This window comes from Mytilus galloprovincialis, chromosome 6 (genome assembly GCF_965363235.1).
Source record: "Mytilus galloprovincialis chromosome 6, xbMytGall1.hap1.1, whole genome shotgun sequence".
In the NCBI taxonomy this organism is placed as follows: Eukaryota; Metazoa; Mollusca; class Bivalvia; order Mytilida; family Mytilidae; genus Mytilus; species Mytilus galloprovincialis.
The window spans coordinates 93986290-94010669 of NC_134843.1; the positions used below are offsets into that span (position 1 = coordinate 93986290).

Below are 24380 nucleotides of genomic sequence, written 5' to 3' on the forward strand. Positions count from 1 at the left end.
ACAAATTATCTTGTTTCTTTATCAAAATATATTTTTGTAATGGACATTGTACCTTAATAGAGGTTGTCACAAGTTGTCTCATGTTGTATCTTTATGTTTTTGTTACTTTTGACAATTTTTTTCACCCCCTTATCTAGTGGTCAATAGGCAGCTTTTCTTTGGAATTTTACAGTCATTGCATGGTGTCAGTCTATAAGCTAAATAATGCAAAATGCCTATAAACATCACCAAGTTGCAATAATGAGATTAACAAATAAATAAGGCAATAAATAGTTATACATTTTCAGCCTGTCAGATAAGACCAGTCATTATTGTTAAAGTAGTTTTATGTACAAACAACAAAGCACATAGGGAAATGGTCACTTTTCATGTTCAGAGGAGTTGTTTATTATTATTTAGATTTATCCAAAAAAAATTGAAATACTTGTGTGTCCAAATCTCTGTATATGTCTACAATTGTTACATTTTAGCTGGTCAGAGTTTTCAATTATTGAAGATCTGTTACTGTGGTCAGAGAAGTACTTTTCACAATGTCATTCATTAAGGATTATATAACAGTGTTTTACTTGGTTTTATACAATTAACAATGTGATATATATAGTATTCATTTGCTTGTCTGTGTTACTGTTCATAAGCAGAAGGCATTGTATCTTTTACTAATTATTATAAAGTTTGACAACTGGTAATGGTGTGAACAGGAACTATTTTAAAAATAAGTAAAAGCAATAGTAGTATACTGCTTTTCAATAAGCATAAATCAATTTAACTGAAACAAATCCCAGTCACAAACCAAAACAGAGGGAAACACATCAAGTAAACAAATGACAACACTTTATAAAATAAAAATAAATGCATTCCGCAAATTGAAGAAAAATTGGAATACAAATGTTGTTTTAGGGCAAGTTTGATCCTTATCTTGTAAACAATTTTATTAACATTCCTTTACCTGATCATTTCTGAACAACTGCTTGCAGGATAATTGACTTCATCATTTGTAATGTTAACCTTCACTTTATAACAAAAATCATTAGTTTTGTATAAAACAGTTTTTTTTTATTCTTCAGGACAAAGTAAATTCAATGCTATTAAACCTACTGAAGGTATTCCTTATCCCTTATCACATGTTATCTTTTATTTTATCATAGCATCATTTAGTACTGCTTGCATCATCAGTAGATAACCTTAAAAGAATATTTGTCTTTTATAGATTCCACTGCCCGAAGTATACAAATCATCAATATTCTTTAAAGAGATTTAATATCTTAAAAGAATTTAAAAGAATTATTTGCATAAAACCTTTATTTGTTAATATCAAACATTTTTTTTTGTTTTGTTAACTTTTTTTAAACATTTTGATGGAGATCATTGATGCTTAGTGTGATGTTCAGTGCAGTATTTTCCTGTGAAAGTACCTATCTATTAAGTCACTACAGGCATTACAGAAGCATGGACAGTATATGAGACATTTAAAGGCAACAGTAGTATAATGCTGTTCAAAAGTCATAAATCGATTGAGAATAAACAAATCCGGGCTGTAAACTAAAACTGAGGGAAACACATCAAATATAAGAGTAAAACAATGAAACAACAGAAACACTAAAGTGCAACAAACAAAAAAAAAAAAAAAAAAAAACAAACTACAATGCAACACACACAGAAACGAACTATAAGATAACATATAACATGGGGCTAACATTGCATTTTATCATTCAATATACTCTTTTGAGTCTTGACTTTCTCATATCTAATCTGATTGAGGTGTATATTCTTAAGTTTGAAAAGAAATAAAGACTGTCTGTACAGTTTTATCCAAACAGAAATGTGCACAATGTTTTATTCACAGCTCCTCAGGATAGTTGAATTGTGGCTATAGTTTTGGATAAGACTGGTCACCTTTTGTACGTTAGGACATTACAAAACTTGTTTACATTATAGATGAGGATGTGAGAGAGTGCAGTCTCAGCGTAGAATTAAATTTACAGCAATGAAATTCAGGATCTGTCTTTCTTTACATAGTTGACATTTGTTTATGTGATTTTACAAGGAAGTTGGTAAGCATCAAGCTGTTATTTCAAGGAAAGTCATTCATTTGAATAATGTATTTTTTGTATAACCAATATTAAATCAAGCTATGATCTGTAAAAGTCTTTAGTATTTGATAAATAGACATAGCATGGTCTGTCCCTTTAATCGGGTGTCAATAGGTTTAGGTCAATAGATATGTCTATCATAGGGTGTAATTACGATTCAGCTCAGTTGACAAACTTGTCATAATTGTTAAAACTCTGTGCAAAGCCTTGAAATGTGCACTTAGCAAACTGTTTATCAATTTATATTATAATCTATAAGGAAATGTTATAGAGATATGTTCATAAGTTATTGGGTATGGCGTATTTTACAATGCTGTGTTATATAATGGATATTTGTGGGAATTTGGAAACCTCAATGTATAATATCCATCTTGAGATAAATAATTCCTTACAATTAGATTTATCTGACTGGAACTTTTGTTTGTCTTATATTCTTCCTCGTAACTAATTTGAAATATATTTACGTAAAAGGTTTTAGGGAAATTCAGTAAATTTACGTTTAGTTCAACTTTATGCAATACCAATGCTTCCAAAATAATATATTATATATAATAGTATTCAAAATATAAAATGTAACAGTTGTGCAGTTTCTCGGTACATCTTACATCCGAATTCCATATCCCATCAACTGAAAAAAAATCATTTTGCAGGAATAAGTGAACATATTGATGAAAACCAATTTGAAGTTGTTTGTTTTTTTTTTTTTTTTGTTTGTTTTTTTTTTGTTATAAACATTGATTTTGGTGTATTGGTTAATTAGGAAACATTTATAGTGAATTGAAGTCACCATAGGTGAAGGGGAAATTGAGTGTTACTATTGACTGTTTGTCCCTTTGTCCGTCTTTTCATCCATCTTTCCATCTGTCCGTCCTAAAGAAGGTATTAGTGTCCTCATACACTTTCTTCTTTTCTTCCTTTATAAGGTCTTAATGAAACAATCAGTTTTAATATGATAACATAATAATTTGATATTAGACTGTTTGTTCAGAAACTATAATGTTGACATTCAATGGAAAAAAATGAGAAAATAAAGAAGTGCAGCATATTAGAAATGCATTCAAAGTACGTTTATTGACGTAATTACCAACACTATTAATATTTTTGTAATAATAACAAATATACAGCAGGTTTCTGTAGAAATAGTAGTAACTTTATAACAAAACTAGAAAAGTGTTTAAAAGAACTTGCTGTAGACATCTTTTTGACAAAACACATCAAAAACGAACTGTCCATTCGTTTTTGATGTGTTTTGTCATTTGATTTTGCCATGTGATTATGGACTTTCCGATTGGATTTTCCTCTGAGTTCAGTAATTTTGTGATTTTACTTTTTTTGAGAAAAACAGATGAAAAAAAGGAAAATCACAAAAATACTCTGAGGAAAATTCAAAACTGAAAGTCCCTAATCAAATGGCAAAATTAAAAGCTCAAATACATCAAACGAATAAATAACAACTGTCATATTCCTGAAGTGGTTAAAATTTTCTTATGTAGAAACTGCATCTTTTATTGAAAAAGTTTGCCTATTTGACTTATTGTTTGGATTTACAGTAATAGGCAGGATGCGATACTGAAGCTTATTTAATTTTTTGCTGGAATTGAACTTTTAGATTTAAGATTTAAATATTTGTTTGTATAAAAGAAGATGTGAATTTTTAGAAGGTAAGATATGTAGTTTTAGACCACTGATGCCACAATAAATTTAGTTACTCTTTTTGTGAAAAAGATATAGATTTTAGTAAAAGCATTAGATGAGAGTTAATTTTTTGACTGGTTAACTTGTTGTTCCTTTTCATATCCCTAAATTAATAGGTATCTGCAAACACTTGTTATAGTGCATATAAGATGTTTAACAAAAATGTATTTAGAAACATTTAACATTTTCAGTGATTAAAGAATGGATTTTCTTTGTTTTATTTGTTCATATGACATTATTTCAACTCAAATAGAAAAGAAGGAATTAAAACTCTGCTGCATATCCGTTATGTCAATAATTGTGAAATGTTGCAATGTTCAAACTGCATCAAATGTCTTGTATAGTTGGTCTGTTACGTAGGAAGAATTACTTCATGTTAATTGATAGGAAAACCGCTAGATTTATTGTATTTTTTTTCTTCAGTTTGACTTTATAGCATATATGTTATGAAAGAATATTTCTTTTCACTAATGGAAATAACCATAAATTTTGAACGAATGGATTTTTGTCAAATTTATTACTGTAGATGCATAGCCTGTTTATAAATAGTTACATATAGGAACAATCTATTTTATTGAAAGTTCAGTGGTGTTCTAGCATTTATTATGCAAGGTTTTATTTTGGTAGTAAAGTGTATTGATGTCAAATGAAATCTTATCATTTTTTTGTATTTTATATGCTGAAAAACAAATTGTACACCTGTAGAATCAAAAATCTTTATACCAGAATCCTGAAAAGTAGAAATATGATTAAGAATATACTTTATTCAGGGGCAAATTGAAGCCTGCATCTTGTTGCAGGATTTTCTTGCTGTGTTGAAGACTCATCCATTGTCTTGTGCTGTTTTCTTCTTCTTGATTGGGTTGTTCTCTTTGACACATTTCCTGTTTCAATTTCTAAGAAAATTGGATACTATTATTAATACATAACTTTGTTCTCGTTGATAACTCAGCATGAGTTTAATGAGTTTGTCAGTTGTTTTGTGACAATAAGTGTGTATTAATCATGTGACAGTGTCTATAAGTATATCTAAGTCTAAAGAATAGTGCAGTTATAACTGATTACAGATACTAAAAATGAAATTATACCTATAAAAAGACAAATACCATGGCTTGACTAATCAGTGTGGCCTAAATTGTTTATCTAAGACATTTCAAGTGTAAATGTCTATACATACCAAACAGCAGAGTTAAAATTCCTCAGTTTTCTCCTGATTATTTTAACACAAAAAAGTATATTTTTTATGTGGCATATCTGATGTGAACTATGCTCGCATATTTCATTTTTCGTCATATCATCTTGACAGTCTAAACCTTTGGTTACTCATTTGTTTTTTTTTTAATATTTTGAGTTTCTTAAAGTTCAAGTTGAGATAGAGTTTATATTTGTTGTCTGGAGAAAATGATTTGTTAACAATTCTGACACGTTCTCATATTTCATCAAACCATGATTTATGATTATTGCTGTTGAACTATTCTTGAAAAGGTCAACAGTTTTATTTCACAAATTATATGGGGAGGCACATTTAGGAAAGATTAAGGAAGGTGTTAGTAGAACATAAGAAAAAATAAAATGTTGTAAATCATAATTTTTCATTTTTTAAAATTTTATCAGCATCTAACCAAAGGGATCCAATTGACAAATTGATTAATAACAATTTGGAATTGGCAGTATTTTAAAGTTAAGGGTATAACACCAAAATAAGCTGTGAATATATATTTATTTGCATAGCTTGATCCAAGACAAGTGTTTATACCGATTCCAATTAATCATAGTTTATCTCTGACGATCCCAAGTGATCTCTTTGTTTGCATAGAAAATAGTTAATTTTCATGAAAACTTTAACAAAATATTAGAACAATCTGACAGGTATTAGTCTGTGATGGAAACTTTCATTGAAATTTATAAGATCTGTAAAATATTAATTTCAGCAAGGATTTCATGTAATTATGTTTAATTGTAACATAATTATTTGGAGATTTGTTAGAAAGTTAATTCATGAGGAGCTTTAATTGTGTAAAGTCCTGCAAATTAGAAATTTAAAGTATGAGGATCAAATTTAGAACTGTTATTTTACTTCTTAAATTGCAAATGTAGTAAGATTCTTTCAAACTTTTACTGATAAATTACTGATAAATGAATAGAATTTTATAATCTGTTAAATTTAGTGCTGAAATACTATTTAAGATGTTATAAACATCTCGAAATAATGTTTTTACTTGGTGTAGAATTGGTATTTACTACCCAGTGAAAAGAAGAATTTATTACCTTTTTGATTAAGCGATTTTGAGGGATTGTGTCGAAGGTGCATGCTTACTTGAAACTAGAATTAATTATTTGTTAAGCAAGTAGTTGTAGCACACAAAATTAAAGTCAGTCCCCAGCTTTTATTCACAAAATGTGCATACCATGTCGGTGACCATTATATGAAAGTGATTCTTCTGATATTTGTTTGATTTTAAAATTGAATTTGGTCTTATGGACATAATATTATAGGAATATGTTTATCTATTTGGTAATTTTCATTGGATTTTTGATTTATATACTTTTGTAATGAGAAACATAGTGTACTGGTTATGAGATTGTTTCAATGAAAAGCTCTACTATGAATGAACCAGAAAATGTTTCATACAGGATAACAATAGTCTGAGATATATTTTTTAGTGACTTGGTAATTCCTAGTCATTATGGTTTGTTTCTGCTTCTTTAAACATAGTTAAACAATTTAAGATGGTTGAAAAAATATATTTTGATAATGTTGTTTTTGAGAACATAGTCCTTAGCCTTTTTAACATATAATTTGATTATCCTACTAATGTCTAAACCAAAGGTCTATTAATTTGTGGTTGCCAAAAATCATAGCCAAGAGAAAAGCATATAAGAATATGTTGGTGATACATTCATTATCAGGACTTTCCCTGAAGCAGACACTGACTGATTTTTTCTTGTATGAATCACTTCATTTAAAGTGTCACTGAAGGGCTAGATATGGTAATGGTCTACCCTAGTGTTGTTTCAGACAAAATTACTTTTTGTTAGAAATATATATAGTTAAAAGTCAAAAGGCTAGGCCTTGAACTGTTATATTTTTCTAAAAGTAATGAGAACTATATCAGCTTATACTGATAAAACCAGTGGTCTATTCCTGTTCATTTTAGTTATTAATTACCCTGTCGCTGTTGCTATTTTCTTTCTTTTACTGGATCTATTACCTTTATCATTTCTATCTCCAGGCATTGTTGGCCATTAGTTAGAGAAGTCTGGTTTGAAAAAAAATACATTAAATTGATGGATTTTACCCAGTAGCATATTTTCTAGTTAGTAGACCTATGACAATAGATTGACTAAAGAACAGTTTGTACAAGATAATCATATAGATCACTTCATTATATCTTTTGTGTAAGCTATCATGGCTGTTGATTTATTTTGGTCATTAGCAACATTATCAGAGGTAAAAATGTGTATACTGAATGTAAACTATCAGTTTCTTTAGGCATTTTGAAATGGTTATAATCATATTATTTCCTTCTATTCCATTTAACCAATATCAATTAATTATCTCCCATTTGCTATCTATAATACTAAAATTACGAGGTCCAATTTGTCAGCCGTCATCACGTAAAAACAACGAATCAAAGAATTCAACTTTATATATAACTAATTTAGTACAAAGGTGTAGATTAAAAATTACACCACTCAAGGCCCTTTTGTTTTCCCTGTAATTAATATTCCCAATAATTAAGAAGTTCCGGGTCGAGTCCGATACCGATACCAATAGTATATTCACCTGTTACCTATTACCTTATCTGTATGTTCCGCATCTGACAGGCGCACCAACAACCGGTATATTCAGGATTAATATGCTATATACACTGGTCTTAATCACAGGTCAAATTGTTACCTATTGTAGTATTTTAATCAGTAAGACTTTGTAAGATAACAATACGAATACACTGTACTAAAAATCTGGACTAAAAATAAGGCCTATAGGTACAGTTTTCAATTTGTTAGCGGGCATGACGTAAAACATCGAAACAAAGAATTCAACTTTATTTATAACTTATATAGGACAATGCTGTTGATTAAAAAAATACTCCATTCCAGGACCTTTGGTTTTCCAAATAATTAATATTACCAATAATTGATAAGTTCCAGTTCGACAGGTTCAAACAGAAAGATTTGAAAGCAGACGGAAAACTGTGCATCTTATAATCGGCATTACTTTATCAGATGACAGTAATAATACTAAAATAAGGCTTGCGCATAGTTATATACTTTAATTCAGTCACGGACCCGCGATATCACGGGTGTGTTCTAGTTATGATATATAAATAAAGGCAACAGTAGTATACCGATCTTCAAAACTCATAAATCGATAGAAAAAAAAAACAAATCTGGGTCACAAACCAAAACCGAGGGAAACACATTAAATATAAAAGATTGATGAGACAACATTAAAAAGTAACACACACAGGAACGAACTAAGCATTAGACAAAATCCATCTTTTAGTCATATTTGATTTAACAAAGTTATAAATGATAGACAATGTTGTTGTAGGCTAGAAAAAAATTCATTCAACACCTTGTTTAATATGAAAGGAGAGTTGTCTCATTGGCACTCATACCACATTTTATTTCTAATGCAAAAACACTATCTTAGTGAATCATAACATATTTTAGAGGTTATACATCTGATTGATATTTCCTTAATTGTTGATTAGGACTCTCTCAATCTCTAGTCATCTTCTTGTTATTACAATAAAATATATGAAGTGATTGCCTTGTACACAGCACATGTTTCTGTAATAAAAATAGAAAATGTTGCATGATTGCCAATAAGACAACTTTTCACCATAGACATAAGCAACTATAGGTCACCATACCACATTTGATGCAACAGAGTCATCTACAGAAAGGCTATACATGATAAATATTCTTTAGCATTTAGAATAGACCACAAGTTTAGAAAGCCAAACATATATAATATAATGAAGGTCACAAATACACATATGGTATAAAAGAACAAGCTAAAAAATAATTCTATTTGTTGTGATATATGATGCATGTTTTAAATAATTATATGAAACTACTGTTAACTACTGCTAATTACAACCAACCACTGCACTGCTCACTAGTGCCTTAGATGACACTTATGACATTCGTGTAGGCCACAAACTAGGCTTCAATATCAGTCCTTGAATTGGAGTGAGTATTTAGATTGCCATTAAACCTCTCTCATTCCTTCCCATGTAAAAGATCTGGAGTATAATTTGTTATTGAATGAAAGTCATGTATATATTGTTTTGAATGTTCATGAAATGATGACCGTCTTTTACTTTAAAGGACCCAAACTTATATAGAGCTATACTAAATCGACCCTCAACTTAAAACTAATTATGACCTTACTCTCACACTAGCCCTGGACTTGATACCTGACCCTAATTTAGAACAAACCCTTACCTAACCCAAAACCAAATTGGAACCCTCTTTCCAGATTTCAAGGTCCCGAAGTAAGATATAAGGTTGAATAAAGGCAGCAGTAGTATACAAGTGTTCAAGTCAAATCAATTGAGAGAGAGAAAAAATCCTTGTTACAAATTAAAACTGAGAGACAAAACATCAACTATAAGAGGAAAACAATGGAGCAACAGGAACACATAAGTGCAACAAAATAACTCATCATAGATACCAGGATTACAAAAGGGACGCTCGAATCAAAAAATGTTAAAAAGGCCAAATAAAGTACGAAGTTGAAGAGCATTGAAGACCGAAAATTCCTAAACGTTTTGCCAAAAATACATCTAAGGTAATCTATTCCTGAGGTAGAAAAGCCTTAGTATTTTAAAAATTCGAAGTTTTGTTAACAGTTAATTTTTAATTATGAACATATCAATGATAACTCAAGTCAGCACAGAAGACTACTGGGCTGGTGATACCCTCAGGGAAATAAATCTCCGACATTCACAATCACCAACACACATAGAAAGGAACTATTTGATAACAACTGCCATATTCTTTATATGGTACAGGATATTTTAAAAACCAATGGTAGGTTGAACATTTGCCTAGGATGTTGTGCAAACATTAATCAATCTTGTATGAATATTATTTCCTGTAAAGCCACTTTATCAACAAATAATTACTGTATATAATAAAGACTTATTGTAAACTGAGCTTTTTATATTTCATACTAATTTTCAGAATCCAGACATTGTAGAACTTCTGAAGATCTACACAAAGAATGTGATTCGTCATGATAATGAACAGATTACTACACCACTAACACAGGAAACAAATGGTAATACTTTTTAAACAACATTGTAATATCAATTTGATATACTTATATTGGTTTATGGCAGAGTAATGGCCCATTTTTAATCCATCAAATATCTATTAGAGAAATAAAGAGCTATAGTCATACATCACTGCTTTAATTAATGTCAGAATCTAGAGGTCGGATATGATGGCACTTCTATTTGTCTTAATTCTCACTAATTTGGCGAAGATCTGTCATTGAACAAGAGGGAGAATGATCTGTTATAGTAATAAAGATTTTATAAATCAAAGCACAGAATTTGAATCTAAAAATGCCTATGAGAATATGAGGGGAAAAAACCAAGATGGAAAAGTAATGCTATATTAATGAATTTTATTTTATGTAAATGCGTGCAAGTAATTTTAGTACATACATTCTTTGAATATATAAGTAGAATAGAATTTTAAAAGCATCACATAAACAATTGCAAAAAACAAACCAAAACAAAAAACAATACGGTTAATTGGTATGAAGAGAATTTATTTTAGCGTTTCTAGACACATACTTATAAGATATTGATAATAATTAGACATATAGTTTCTACTTTCTGAATTGCAGTTAAGTAATATGTAGCAAATGATTCTTTATGTGGTTAGATCTATAGACTCGTATAAATATTCGTATTGAAATCCATATTTACTCACATAGCACATAAGGCATGCTAAAATTAAACCAAATAGTTGACTGTAACAGAGATTTATTACAATTTTATAAAGAGCTAAGCATAATGCCAGTGATAAAACCAAATTTAACCAAAATTACAGGACATTGCTGTTGCAGTTAATGTTGTATACTTATGTTTGCTTCATGAGTTAACCAAACTGAGTATTTAATGGTAGTTTGTAAATTTATCAACTGAGATTTATGAATCTATATTGTTAGATTCATACAATATATAATATAACAAAACTTCGTTAACAATGTCGAAACAACTAATATAAATTTAGATATTGATATTGTGAACATACTTGCATGATATTTTACACTAAGTAATATGATACAGTGATAGTGTGTTGCATCAAACAGACAAAATGTAAATGTTCCACAAGGGCGAGGAAAGCTAGTTATATGTAATTTTAGATATTTTAATCCTTTAATGAGGTCCTTAATTTTGTTGCCATGAGATGACCTTTTAGCCTAATAACAGGAGTCCTAAAAGAAAACAAAAAACCCAGAACTTTATATGTTACTTTAATTTGAAGTTCCAAGAGGACCCAATAATTGATTAAACTTTATTTAATTTTTCCAAGATTAATGCTTTCACTATGTCAAAAAGCAAAACAAACAGATTTTGCTTTTATTTTGAAATAAAAGTTTTTTTACATGGTTATCTTTACCTTTTAAAGTTATTCATTGAATATGTTATTTTTGCAGAACATGGAAAGCAGCCAAAAGTACATCACATTTTGAAAGCTACAGAGGAAAGGGACTTGAGTGCTTTACATGAGCTTTGTCAATCCATAGAAACATTTGATCCAAATTCTAGTCTCCGTCGTACCTCTACAGTAGATAAAAGTTCTGCTCAGCTGATAAATTTACAACGCCGGCTGTCTATAAGAGCTTTTGATTTATCAACATTAAGGCATGTTAAATCCATAGACAAGAGTGAACCTTTACATATTTACAAATTGGTGCTAAAGGAGAAAAGTAAATGTGAAGATAAACTGAACAGTTCAGTTATAGAAAATATCAGTGATGAAAATAAGTCTGAAGTTGAAGAAGACCAGTTCTCTGAACAAATTGATGTTTTTGAAAATGCTGACAACAAAACTGATGATGCAGTTAGCAAATATGCAATGGGCATCAAAGAAAATTGTGATAGTTTTGAAACTGTTAAGGATTGTTTAGAAAATTGTTCTGAAAATAAAGAATCCAATCGAAATGATGAAAACAGGTCTTCATTTGAAAAGGTAACTATCAGGTCAGAAAGTCCTGAAGACTGAGCTGTATGAAAATCAGTTTTGACTTTGATACAGTAAATGGTGAAGGGTGTATTTAAATGATGACTAAACTAACAGTAATATGATGACCAATATTAGGAAAGAAGGGTATTTTTCCAAGTTTTCTTGTGATGACTGTTATGATCACAAATGATTGATATTCAAGTAAGAAAATTATTCCTAATTATTTGCTTCAATATATTTTTATTTTTGCAAAATTTCTATACTGATTGTCTGGCAATCATGGAATTTTACAAAATATGAGAAAGAAGCTTTTTTAATTGATATATATATATAAACAGTTAACAGAACATTGTTTTTTGGTGTTTTCCTATTTTACCAACAATTAGCCCGTAACAATTCTAGATATGTTTATGTACAGGTATGTCAAATGATGTATAGATAAAAATGATTGTTTCATATTAAAAGTCATTTACTATCTTCATGGTAATTTATTATGAAAAGTTAATTTGTCATTAAACATATAAAACAGCAAAATATCAAATTTTCAAAGAAGTTAATTTAGTTTCATTAGATATTAGTAGCTACATATACAGTATGGTCTTATATTTATATTCTATTTATTATAGAAGAGTTTGTCTTGGACAAAAAGATCTCATATTTTCTTTATAATATCATTTATTTCTTGCTCAGTTTTTAGAAGGCCAGGTATATCATAATAAGCTGTTTAAAGTTTTCATATTTAATTCATTTATTGTGAAAAACCATTTTGTCATAAAAAGAAATGTGAACCTGGTTGTTTCTTATATTATCAATTTTTATAAAACTAAATACATTGCGTAAAACTGTTTCAGAGAAGTGTCTTATTGCTAAAACATGTTAGGAAATTATTATCATGTCTAATTTCCATTAAAATATAGATGTTGATATTTTACAAATGGATGCAAGAGAATATAATAAGTGTGTTGGTAATACTTGGGCAGTTTGACATAGATAGTATTATATGTATTATTGTGAGTGCTGTATGATTTTATTAATGATCAGAGTGGAAGCCATGGGTGTTAAATTACTGTTTTGTGAATTGACTCAGAATTGTTTATAGCAATATTAAATTCAGTTTTGTTTAAACTGCTCAATAAACATAGTTATCATGACAACTTAAAAATTCAGATTTCTGTTATAATCAATGATTTATGTTGCTGTTATGAAAATAATTGTTATTTATTACATAACTATTGTTGGCAGTTTATAAATAGATAAAAGAAATGGAGTAGGATTTGTTTATTTCATTTAATGAAGCACTTTTAACAAAAATCAATCATTTTAAAGGACTTTTTAATATGAATGGGATTCATAAGACTTATATGAGAATAGACAAAACAAATATTAGTGTGTGTATTAATTTTAGAATGATATAACACAAAACATATGTGTCAAACTCTACAATTAAGCATTTTCCTACAATAAACATGATCAAGAATGACCAAAGTCATGATACCACAATGCAAACAGACAATTAAACTCAATATGGAGAAAGAACTTAGATAACTTGAATTGCTATTGCAGTCTGTAAGGGATACCACCCTCTATAATTGCCACTAAGCTGCTGCCGTTCCTTAAGTTTTAAAACGTAAATGCACATAAATACAGGGTTATACATCAGTCTGTGAATTTTCATAACAATTGCTTAGTCAAATATCTTAACTTCATATGCCAAGATCCCATGTATCAAGTCAGCAATAGGACAATTGTTTTCCATTTGTTTGATGTGTGTAAGGTTTTGGTTTTGCCATTTGATTAGGGACTATACAGTTTGAATTTTTATTGGAGTTTGTTTTCTTCATATTTGACTATGTCTGCTAACAGTAAACATTTTGTTTTAAATATTTTAAGTTGGAGCATTGCATTTTTGTTTTGCATTATTTCTATAGTAAGTAGTTATCAAAGGTACCAGGATTATAATTTAACATCCATTTAGAAAATTCCAATATCAGATGTCATATTTCTATCCTTTTACCTCATTCATGCTGATTACTTTGTGACGGCAGTTCCACAGATGAAATACAAATCTACATTTGGTAATGACCTGTATGCTAAAGTTTGATCAATAGTGGTACAGTGGTCCATTAGTCTTTCAGGAATGTTTCAGTGGAATAATTATGATAGTTACAGGAAAACAATATGTCAACAGACTACGTTTAGGGTGACAGTTTCCTTTTAGGACGAAGGCTATGTGTAAACTATTTCGGTGATATCTTGGTAGCGTTAAAAGTAAAATAACAAAAACTTAAAATTCCGAAGAAAATTCTAAACGGAAAGTTTCTAAGCAAATGGCAAAATCAAAAGCCCAAACACATCAAACGAATGGATAACAACTGTTATATTCCTGACTTGGTACAGACATTTCCTTTTGTAGAAAATGCTTGTTTCAACCTGGTTTCATCGCTAGCTAAATCTCTCAGTTGTATGACAGTCGCATCGAATTCCAGTAGAAGTTAACTTTAGCAGTAGTTGATTTTTTGTTCGAAAGCAACATTTTCAAAATGCTTTTTTTCTGAGTTTTCAGTCTGATAGATGAAGTTATCTTTTTTTTAAAACTTTTTAAATTTAACCATTGACATACATTTTTCTGATTTCCACTTGTGTGACCCCGAGGGTATCATCAGCTCAGTAGTCAGTGCTTCGGTACTGACATGATTTAACAAACTTTACTAAAATTGTCGGTTTATAAATTTTGAAATTATTATGAAACTAAGGTTTCAACTCCCTCAGGCAAAGTTGGCTTTAGATGAATTTGGCTATTTATTTTAGGTATTTTTGACATAAAGCTCTTCAACGATTTTCGGTACTTATACATCTTCGGATTTCAAATGTTTGGCTTTGAGCGTTCCTGATGAAGGTAAATCCAGAAAAGCGCTTCGGACGCAATAAATTATAAAACGTGTTGTTTTCCATTTTTTACATCACTGGGTCGATACCTCTGCTGGTGGACTATCAGTCCCCGAGGGTATCATCAGCTCAGTAGTCAGTGCTTCGGTACTGACATGATTTAACAAACTTTACTAAAATTGTCGGTTTATAAATTTTGAAATTATTATGAAACTAAGGTTTCAACTCCCTCAGGCAAAGTTGGCTTTAGATGAATTTGGCTATTTATTTTAGGTATTTTTGACATAAAGCTCTTCAACGATTTTCGGTACTTGTACATCTTCGGATTTCAAATGTTTGGCTTTGAGCGTTCCTGATGAAGGTAAATCCAGAAAAGCGCTTCGGACGCAATAAATTATAAAACGTGTTGTTTTCCATTTTTTACATCACTGGGTCGATACCTCTGCTGGTGGACTATCAGTCCCCGAGGGTATCATCAGCTCAGTAGTCAGTGCTTCGGTACTGACATGATTTAACAAACTTTACTAAAATTGTCGGTTTATAAATTTTGAAATTATTATGAAACTAAGGTTTCAACTCCCTCAGGCAAAGTTGGCTTTAGATGAATTTGGCTATTTATTTAAGGTATTTTTGACATAAAGGTCTTCAACGATTTTCGGTACTTATACATCTTCGGATTTCAAATGTTTGGCTTTGAGCGTTCCTGATGAAGGTAAATCCAGAAAAGCGCTTCGGACGCAATAAATTATAAAACGTGTTGTTTTCCATTTTTTTTTAACCAACATCCAGATAAACCAAAATTCTGAATCGTATTTGTTTGTCCATCGAGTTATCTTAATTTGCTGTTATCACTGAAATACACTCTGTGATTAATGATTTTAAAACTTGAATAACTTATCAAGACTTTATTGAGATTTATCAATCATGATTGGTAACCAACAGCAAATTCTAATATATGCTGACTTACTTACTATCTTGTTTACTTATCTTCTCACTTCAAAAAAGGAATTCATAAAATTTGAACAGACAATGATTTGTCTCTTAGAACAAGTCACCAAGTAGATGAGGCATAAAACGGGATAGGGATTGATATATAGATATATGGACTATACGTCATTGCACTAGAATGGTTAAATATGAGTAAAATGTAAATTTGCCCAGAATGCTGTATTTTAATTTAATGATAAATAGGGCAGCGTAAGTATTCAAATGTAACAGATTGTACTTGATGCCCTTATTGCCTTTTTAGAATATAGTGACAGATCTGATTAAGTTTCCTCTTCTTAATAACATTAACGGTACCAACTTTCCTGCACCAGATGCGCATTTCGACAATACATGTCTCTTCAGTGATGCTCGTGGCCAAAAAATATGAAATCCAAAGCTTATATAAAAGATGAACGGCTTTAATCAAAAAGGTCCAAAAAGTATAGCCAAATCCGCGAAAGGACTCAGAGCTATGCATGAGGGAGATACATTCCTTAATTCATAATAATTTCTAACATTTTGTAACAGTAAATTTTAATAAAACAAAAAATCCGTATTTTCATGCCAGTACCAAAGTACTGGCTACTGGGCTGGTGATACCCTCGGGGGCTAACAGTCCACCAGTACAGGCATAGATCCAGTGGTAGTGATAACATTAACGGTTCCAATTTTCCTGCACCAGATGCGCATTTCGACAATACATGTCTCTTCAGTGATGCTCGTGGCCGAAATATATGAAATCCAAAGCTTATATAAAAGATGAAGAGCTTTAATCCAAAAGGTCCAAAAAGTATAGCCAAATCCGCGAAAGGAATCAGAGCTATGCATGAGGGAGATACATTCCTTAATTTATAATAATTTCTAACATTTTGTAACAGTAAATTTTAATAACACTAAACATCCGTATTTTCATGCCTTAACACATGCTTGTTACCAAACCTCTTTATTTAAGCCTCTTATAAAATCAATTAAATTTGTTTTAACCTGCAAAAGTAAAGTAAGGCGATCAGATAACGCTTATTTATGCAGCAACAAAATCATAAAGAATCCGATTATGATCTGCCAAGAATCAGATTAGGGAAGCAATTTTCCTTTTTTACCTTTGCCTGTCCATTCCGATAGATTCTATATAACGATTACTTTACTGGGTAATGTTTATTTTTAGAAATAACAAATGGTGTCACAGCGTTTTCAAAAGGAGTAGGAAATTTGTTAAGTCCAGCCTGCAGTGATGTTAATGTAATGAGTTTATTGTCGAGCCTTCGACTTTAGTCGAAAAAGCGAGACTAAGCGATCCTACATTCCGTCGTCGTCGGCGTCGTCGTCGTCGGCGGCGTCCACAAATATTCACTCTGTGGTTAAAGTTTTTGAAATTTTTATAACTTTCTTAAACTATACTGAATTTCTACCAAACTTGGACAGAAGCTTGTTTATGATCATAAGAAAGTATCCAGAATTAAATTTTGTAAAAATAAAATTCCATTTTTTCCGTATTTTACTTATAAATGGACCTTGTTTTTCTGCGAGGAAACATTACATTCACTCTGTGGTTAAAGTTTTTAAATTTTAATAACTTTCATAAACTATCCTTGATTTGTACCAAACTTGGACAGAAGCTTATTTATAATCATAAGATAGTATCAAGAAGAAAATTTTGTAAAAATAAATTTCCACTTTTCCATATTTTACTTATAAATGGACTTAGTTTTTTTGCCAGAAACAAAACATTCACTCTGTGGTTTAAGTTTTTAAAATTTTTATAATGTTCTTAAACTATCCTGGATTTCTACCAAACTTAGACAGAAGCTTGTTTCTGATCATAAGATATTATTCAGAAGTAAATTTTGTAAAAAAAAAAACTTTTTCCGTATTCTACTTATCAATGGACTTCCAGTTAACATTACATACAGTCTGCAGTTAAAGTTTATACAACATTTATTAGATTCATAAACTATCCTGGATTTTTTACCAAACTTGGAAACTTCTTTCAATCAAAAGACAGTATCGAGAGGGAAATTTTTATTGATGTTTTTCCTCATTTTGTTGAGTCTGCGATTAACAGCAAAAGTAGGCGAGACACTGGGTTCCGCGGAACCCTTACGAATTTTTTAATACTACCTTACGAATTCAACGTAGTCATGGACAAAAACATTACCGTCGGCCTAATGTAAAAAAGTCTTCCATATCTAGATCGGCCTCTGGAAGCTTTAATGACTTTCTTTCTCATCGACATCATCCGTTAGGGTTACATTACATTAGAACTATTCTTTTTTCACTAAAATGTTTGAGAGATTATGCACTTGACAAAGGAGGCACCAATACATTTTCTCCAATATACAGACTTTGTGCGGGTGCGGGAATTTCTCGCTACATTGAAGACCTGTTGGTGACCTTCTGTTACTGTTTTTTTCTATGGTCGGGTTGTTGTCTCTTCGGCACATTCCCCATTTCCATTCTCAATTTTATTGTCAGTATAATTTGTGATGTTGCTCTTTTTCGTCTCTTTAAACCAGTAAGATCGGAACCTTTACATGAGGAAAAGAGGAAATTCCTTCATATTTACTTTACCAATAGAGGAATTGATGCAATCAACATCAGCAACGTTCTACATCACAAGGAGGTAACATCTAAAATTCCTATTTATTTTCAAAATCAGTCTGTTCCTATTGTATCCTACAGTTACACCAAAACCATTGCACCCAAATTATTTAACTATAAACAAGCATTACAGGACCTTGATTTAGAAAAATACCTAAAAAAAACCTCTGACATGTGACGGTTCCCACTCGCCTTACAATTACAGCCCCTCTGGCCATGTTATTACTGGGGATCTAAACATAATTCAACATGAAAATCTCAGAAAGGTGATTTCTCGTGGTCCTAAGTTTAGAGAACCCCAACAAATCAATTGGAACCATAACTTCAAAATAATTATGGATTCCATTGAGGACTACGCCAGAGCATGGGCTAAACGAGAAGAAGTTTAACTGAACACTTTGTCAGAATGGGTCAAAACAATCAGGTCTCTGATAAAACGTCGCATTCATAAGTTGAAAAACTGTGTGAATGATCGACCTAAGTCCATTTTCAGTGACAAAGAGGCTGTAAAATGTGTATCATATCTTCAAGATAAGTATGTTGTTGTTCCTGCGGACAAAGCTTCAAATAATATTGTCTTTATATGTAAATCGTATTACTACGAGTGTCTTATAAAAGAATTAGGAATAAATGAGCACTCAGGTAATCCCACATACAAAAACATATCATTTGACAAGGATGAGATTTTGGCGAATCATAAGTCCTTCATGGCTTTTATGAATATTGCATTGAACAACAAATCGGAGGACTTACCTTGTTTGTATTGGATACCTAAACTTCACAAAATTCCGTACAAACAACGGTACATTGCTGGCTCATCTGCATGTTCTACTAAAGAATTGTCCATGAAATTGACTAAAATTCTGTCCGCAGTTAAAGAGGGTCTTCAGATATACTGTGAGACTGTTTACTCGCGTAGTGGTATTAACCATATGTGGATTCTTAAAAACTCTAAAGAACTTCTGGATAATTTTAAATCTCGGTCTTTTTCTGAAATTAGTTCTATCAAAACTTTTGATTTTTCAACCTTGTATACAACCGTTCCCCATGTGAAATTGAAAAACCGCCTAAAAGAAATAATCCACAATGCTTTTAATCACAAAAATGGTAGCATACGCTATGTATTTATCACTTTGGGATACCATAAGGCATATTTTGTTAATAGGAACAAAAGGGTAAAACATACTACACAGAGGAACAAGTGATCAGTATGCTGGAGTTTCTTATTGACAACATATTTGTTGAACTTGGAGGTAGACTTTTTCAACAAATTGTCGGCATTCCTATGGGAACGAACTGTGCGCCTCTCCTTGCCGACCTCTTCTTATTGTCATATGAATCGGAGTTCCTTCAGACACTTGTCAAAAACAAGAAGATCAAAGAAGCCAGGTTATTTAATTTCACTTTCAGATATATTGATGATGTTCTTTCCATTAACAATCCGAACTTTTCTGATTGGGTTCCATTAATATACCCACCAGAAAAAAAATTAAAGAGACAACAGACACGGCTTCCTCCGCCTCATTTTTAGACTTATACCTCGAATTTGACATACACAGTCATCTCAGTACCAGAATCTATGACAAATGAGACGATTTTAATTTTGAAATTATCAATTTTCCCCACCTTAGTAGTAATATACCAACTTCAACTGCATATGGAATATACATTACCCAACTTATTCGGTATTCAAGAGCTTGCAGCTCTTATTCAGACTTTGTAAAACGTCACCAGTGTCTGAGCAGAAAGTTGATGAACCAGGGGTATGTCAAAGAACGTCTCTCCCTTTTCTAATCTAGTTCATCGGAAGGTACCAAGAACTTGTTGATAAATATTCCGTATCAACTTCACAAATAATACAAGATGGTCTTGAAGTATAGATTTTGCGTACTGACGTTGGTTATCATCTTAATAACGTGTTATAGTATTTATTTGACGTGACTCTGCTTGTGTAAACTATTATACTTTGGATCTTGTCATACTTTGAATGACAAAACTATTTTATTCATTAATACTACTTTTTCTTTTAAATCTGTATTTTATGATATACATTTGACGTGACTCTGTACTTATGTATCCTGTCATACTTTGAGCCACACAATTATTTTATTTATTATTATTACTTTTACTGTTAAGTCTGTTTTTTGTTATATACACATGGAAAAAAGTATTGCAATACCTTGATTTTTTAAAACTTGAAAAATCAGCCTCTTTGTTTGGATGAAATATAATAAAATATGTGTATAATATTATTGAAACATAGTTTATGATAACATTGGCATTGAAACGAACAAAAAATGTTTGAAAAAAAAATGATTTATATAATCACAATTTTAATAACAAAATGAAGTGTTTTTGTACAAAAAAATGCATTTTGCAACTTTTACTGTAGTCGAACTTTACAATGTCAGACATTTCAAAATTAATCTTCAGATGACTGTTCACATCATGGTTGATCGTTATACGCCACAGAATTAGTACTTTGTGCGCAGTCTCCATTCAAACGGATAACCGCATCTAAACGTCTTCTGATTCCTGCCATAAATCGACTAATTTGTTGCTAAGGTAGCATCAACCATTTCTGATAAAGGGCATTGTTTATTTCATGATGTGTTTGAACTGGGGTGTCCTTTCGCGCACTTTCCGCCCAATAGTGTCCCAAATATGCTCGATGGTGTTCAAATCCGGGCTTCGATCGGGCCAAGGAAGATGAACCGAATTCCATTTGAACATTGGATCTTCCTCCACGATGCTAATTTCCAACTTTGGCGAGCTCTGCACTACATTGGATACGGAAAACTGTGTGTCTGTTCGTTAGCAAAGGTTTCCGAAATGGTCTTATCGCACGATAACCAGTAGCGATAAGTCGATCTCAAACAGTTCTTATTAAAAGGCTCCTGTATGGTCACCACTCTCTTTTTAGGATTGTCTTGTAGGCAATGGGTTTCATTCTGACCAACCTTCATTATGCTTGATTTTCCCTAGCAAATGGTATAGGGGGTCTTCATTATCTCGGAAGGTCTTTAACAGCGTTTACTGCCTGATTTTTATTCTCAAAACGACTTATAGTGGAATGGTTATGCAGTTGTTACAGCGACATCCCTGCTTCTCTTATGCTGATAATCTGCCATCTTGCTGCAGTTAAGAGTTGTCAAGGACCCATTACAAGGTGTCAATCACATAACTTTAAAAACTTGGTTATTTAAAGTGTTGAAAACAATGAGGATAAAAATATCTGTTTTACTGTTTACGGGTACAGTAGCTGCATGCGCAGATACAAACTTATCGAGTCGATATTTATTGATTAAACTCAGGTGATACTTAAATAATGTTTAAATAGTTCTATTTTACCAAATTATATCACAAAAAAATAAAGAGTGTTTTTTCAATTTCAATTTCAATTTGGTGTTGCAATACTTTTTTCCATGTGTATATCTACTTTACGTGACTCTGCATTTATGTATGCCGTCATACTTTGAACGACACAATTATTTTATGTCTACCTGTGCGAATTTCAAACGCGCAATGTTACACCAGTAGTGAAAACCTTCCATCCTTTACGAGTAGACTTTACATAGATAAATAAAATCGTTTAAGATAAGCAAAATGAGGATGTTAAATTTGATGTATCCCTTTTTGTGCTTCTTCGTTACATTTGTTGTTTTTATAGTGATTAAGATGATAACACAATGTTGACTGCTGTACCCCCATTTTTGACATTTTACTCTTTGAGTATGTTTGTTTTGTTCACGCATAGTTGACAATGTTATGGAATTTGATGCGACTGTCATACAAGTGAGAGGTTTAGCTAGCTATAAAACCAGGTTCAATCCACCATTTTCTACATTAGAAAATGCCGGTACCAAGTCAGGAATATGACAGTTGTTATCCATTCGTTTGATGTGTTTGGACTTTTGATTTTGCCTTTTGATTTTGGACTTTCCTTTTTGAATTTTCCTTGGAGTTCAGTGTTTTTGTGTTTTTAATTTTTATGTCATCTAAACATTCTAAAACGTTTTTATATAACTTTAACATTTTTCCTCACTCGGAGAGAATATAATGATCACAGAACGTTATTTACAAATGCATATTTATACGTTATTTAACATTGTGCATGGGAAAGACCCGGGGTAATAAGGCCTGTTTTGTGGTTTCAAAAAAGTAATTTCTTCTGCATTTAACAATGATCAATTAAGTAATCGACATGATCGATATTTCTCAGAGTCTTGTATAAAAATAGGAATCGTAAATAAAGTAAAGAAATATTTTCAAATAAAAATACACCGAAGACGATATCATCAAAATGCCTAACTTTAGGATGACACAACATTTTTTAAGAAAGGTGAAGTGATGCTTCAACCATTGATTCGTTCTCCAATGAGTTCTCATAGTTCACCCTATCTGTTTGATTTGTTTTTGGGATACGATTGCTTTCAAGCAATCTGTAGACTTATACCATTGGTTCAGGTCCAAGCATTCACGTCAACCGTTTTATTCTAAACATTAAGGAACATCTCAGATTCTTATGATTGTCTTGCTTTAAAAGGTAAAAACAAACAAAGGGATTTATCTTAAACAACTTTCCTATAATGTCCTTTAATAATCGTCATGTTTGATATTTCCCTTGACTTATATGCGTGTTTTTAACAACACGGAAAATCAGAATTTAGCAGTATATTTATATTTAGTGTTTTTATAAATTTAGAAACACGTCAGAGGGAATTCCCCAGTTTTGATAAAAATGCGAGAGTTCTCTGAATTCCGATAAATCTATTTTTGTCATATAAGAACTGAAGTAGAGTTTTTCTTATATGTCACCGTTATGAAACTGATATTTGATATTGTTCATCCATAAGGAAATAGAGAACCATCTAGGTCGTTTAATTAACATTTCATATACGTTCTTACTCCATGGTTTGTTTAGGTAATTGTGCGCATGCGTATAGTTTTCTTGACTTCAAGGGGTATTAGATTGAATGGCTGTTCTTGATTCCCCACTCAATTGATTAATTTAAAACTCATGGGATCCTTCTTTGTATGTCTGCTATTGAGTGTTATTGTTGTTGCATAATTTTAAATCATATGCATCATTTAAATTAAAATAAATATTGTCCACATCGTAAAGGTGTAACTACAACACCCCTTCAGGCAAAATGGAGTCTTCCATATTATCGTTTCGAGTTGTCTCCCTTCCGGAAGTAACTTCCGTCAATTCTGAATCAAAATACAGTACAACAAGTCGAGTAAAATTAACTCGTTCTGTCGATAAACATCGTATTATATTAACAACGATCGCAATTTAAACCGAGGAATGTGTACGGAAAGGAGATATGACCACTGACCCAACGGAAATTAAATATTTAAAGAGGTAGGAATGGGGTTCCTCCTATAGAATTAACGTAGGGAAATAGGTGATAAGATACGAAGTGAAATACCTTCTCTCACTCTGAGTCTCAGTGACTGCTGTGGAAAGTAAATTTGGAATTGATAGTACAAAAATAAAACACAATAAGTACATTGTTCATACAATTGTATCCGGGATTGGTTATTTTGTAACTATTCAGATTACGTAAATTACATTTTATATGTGCAGTTGAATTAGTTTTAAAAATAATATTATCCAGCTACATGTATACATGTGTCAATGAAAACATCATTTTTACAAACTTCATTATTTTGATGAAAAAAAATAGTTTTGATCAATGCCGATTTCTACATTTTGTAAGTTAACTTAACTCAATTAGTTTTCGCCTTCCGTGTAGATCTCTGAAATCAGGGAAATAATATTAAAACAAAAATGGTATTGTGCAAACAGATATTAGACAATAATACCATGAAATACTAGACCGTGATTTATATACTAAACCTTAGGGTGATAGTTATTATTACTCAAGATGCAGGCTA

The 24380-nt window shown here is 31.2% G+C and overlaps 1 protein-coding gene across 3 annotated transcripts in view; it reads left to right on the forward strand.

The window, feature by feature from the left end:
- LOC143080762 (ankyrin repeat domain-containing protein 27-like) overlaps positions 1 to 24380 on the forward strand; it is a 94302-nt gene that overhangs the window by 45335 nt on the left and 24587 nt on the right. For 2 of the 3 annotated variants that reach the window (XM_076256783.1, XM_076256784.1), the window contains 2 exons: positions 9987 to 10083; positions 11476 to 13278. The exons of the other annotated variant lie outside the window; for it this stretch is intronic. In XM_076256783.1, the coding sequence (XP_076112898.1) occupies positions 9987 to 10083; positions 11476 to 12044 (666 nt within the window). In that variant the 3' untranslated portion in view covers positions 12045 to 13278. Of the gene's footprint in view, positions 1 to 9986; positions 10084 to 11475; positions 13279 to 24380 lie in introns of those variants that run through there. 3 annotated transcript variants of the gene reach the window in all.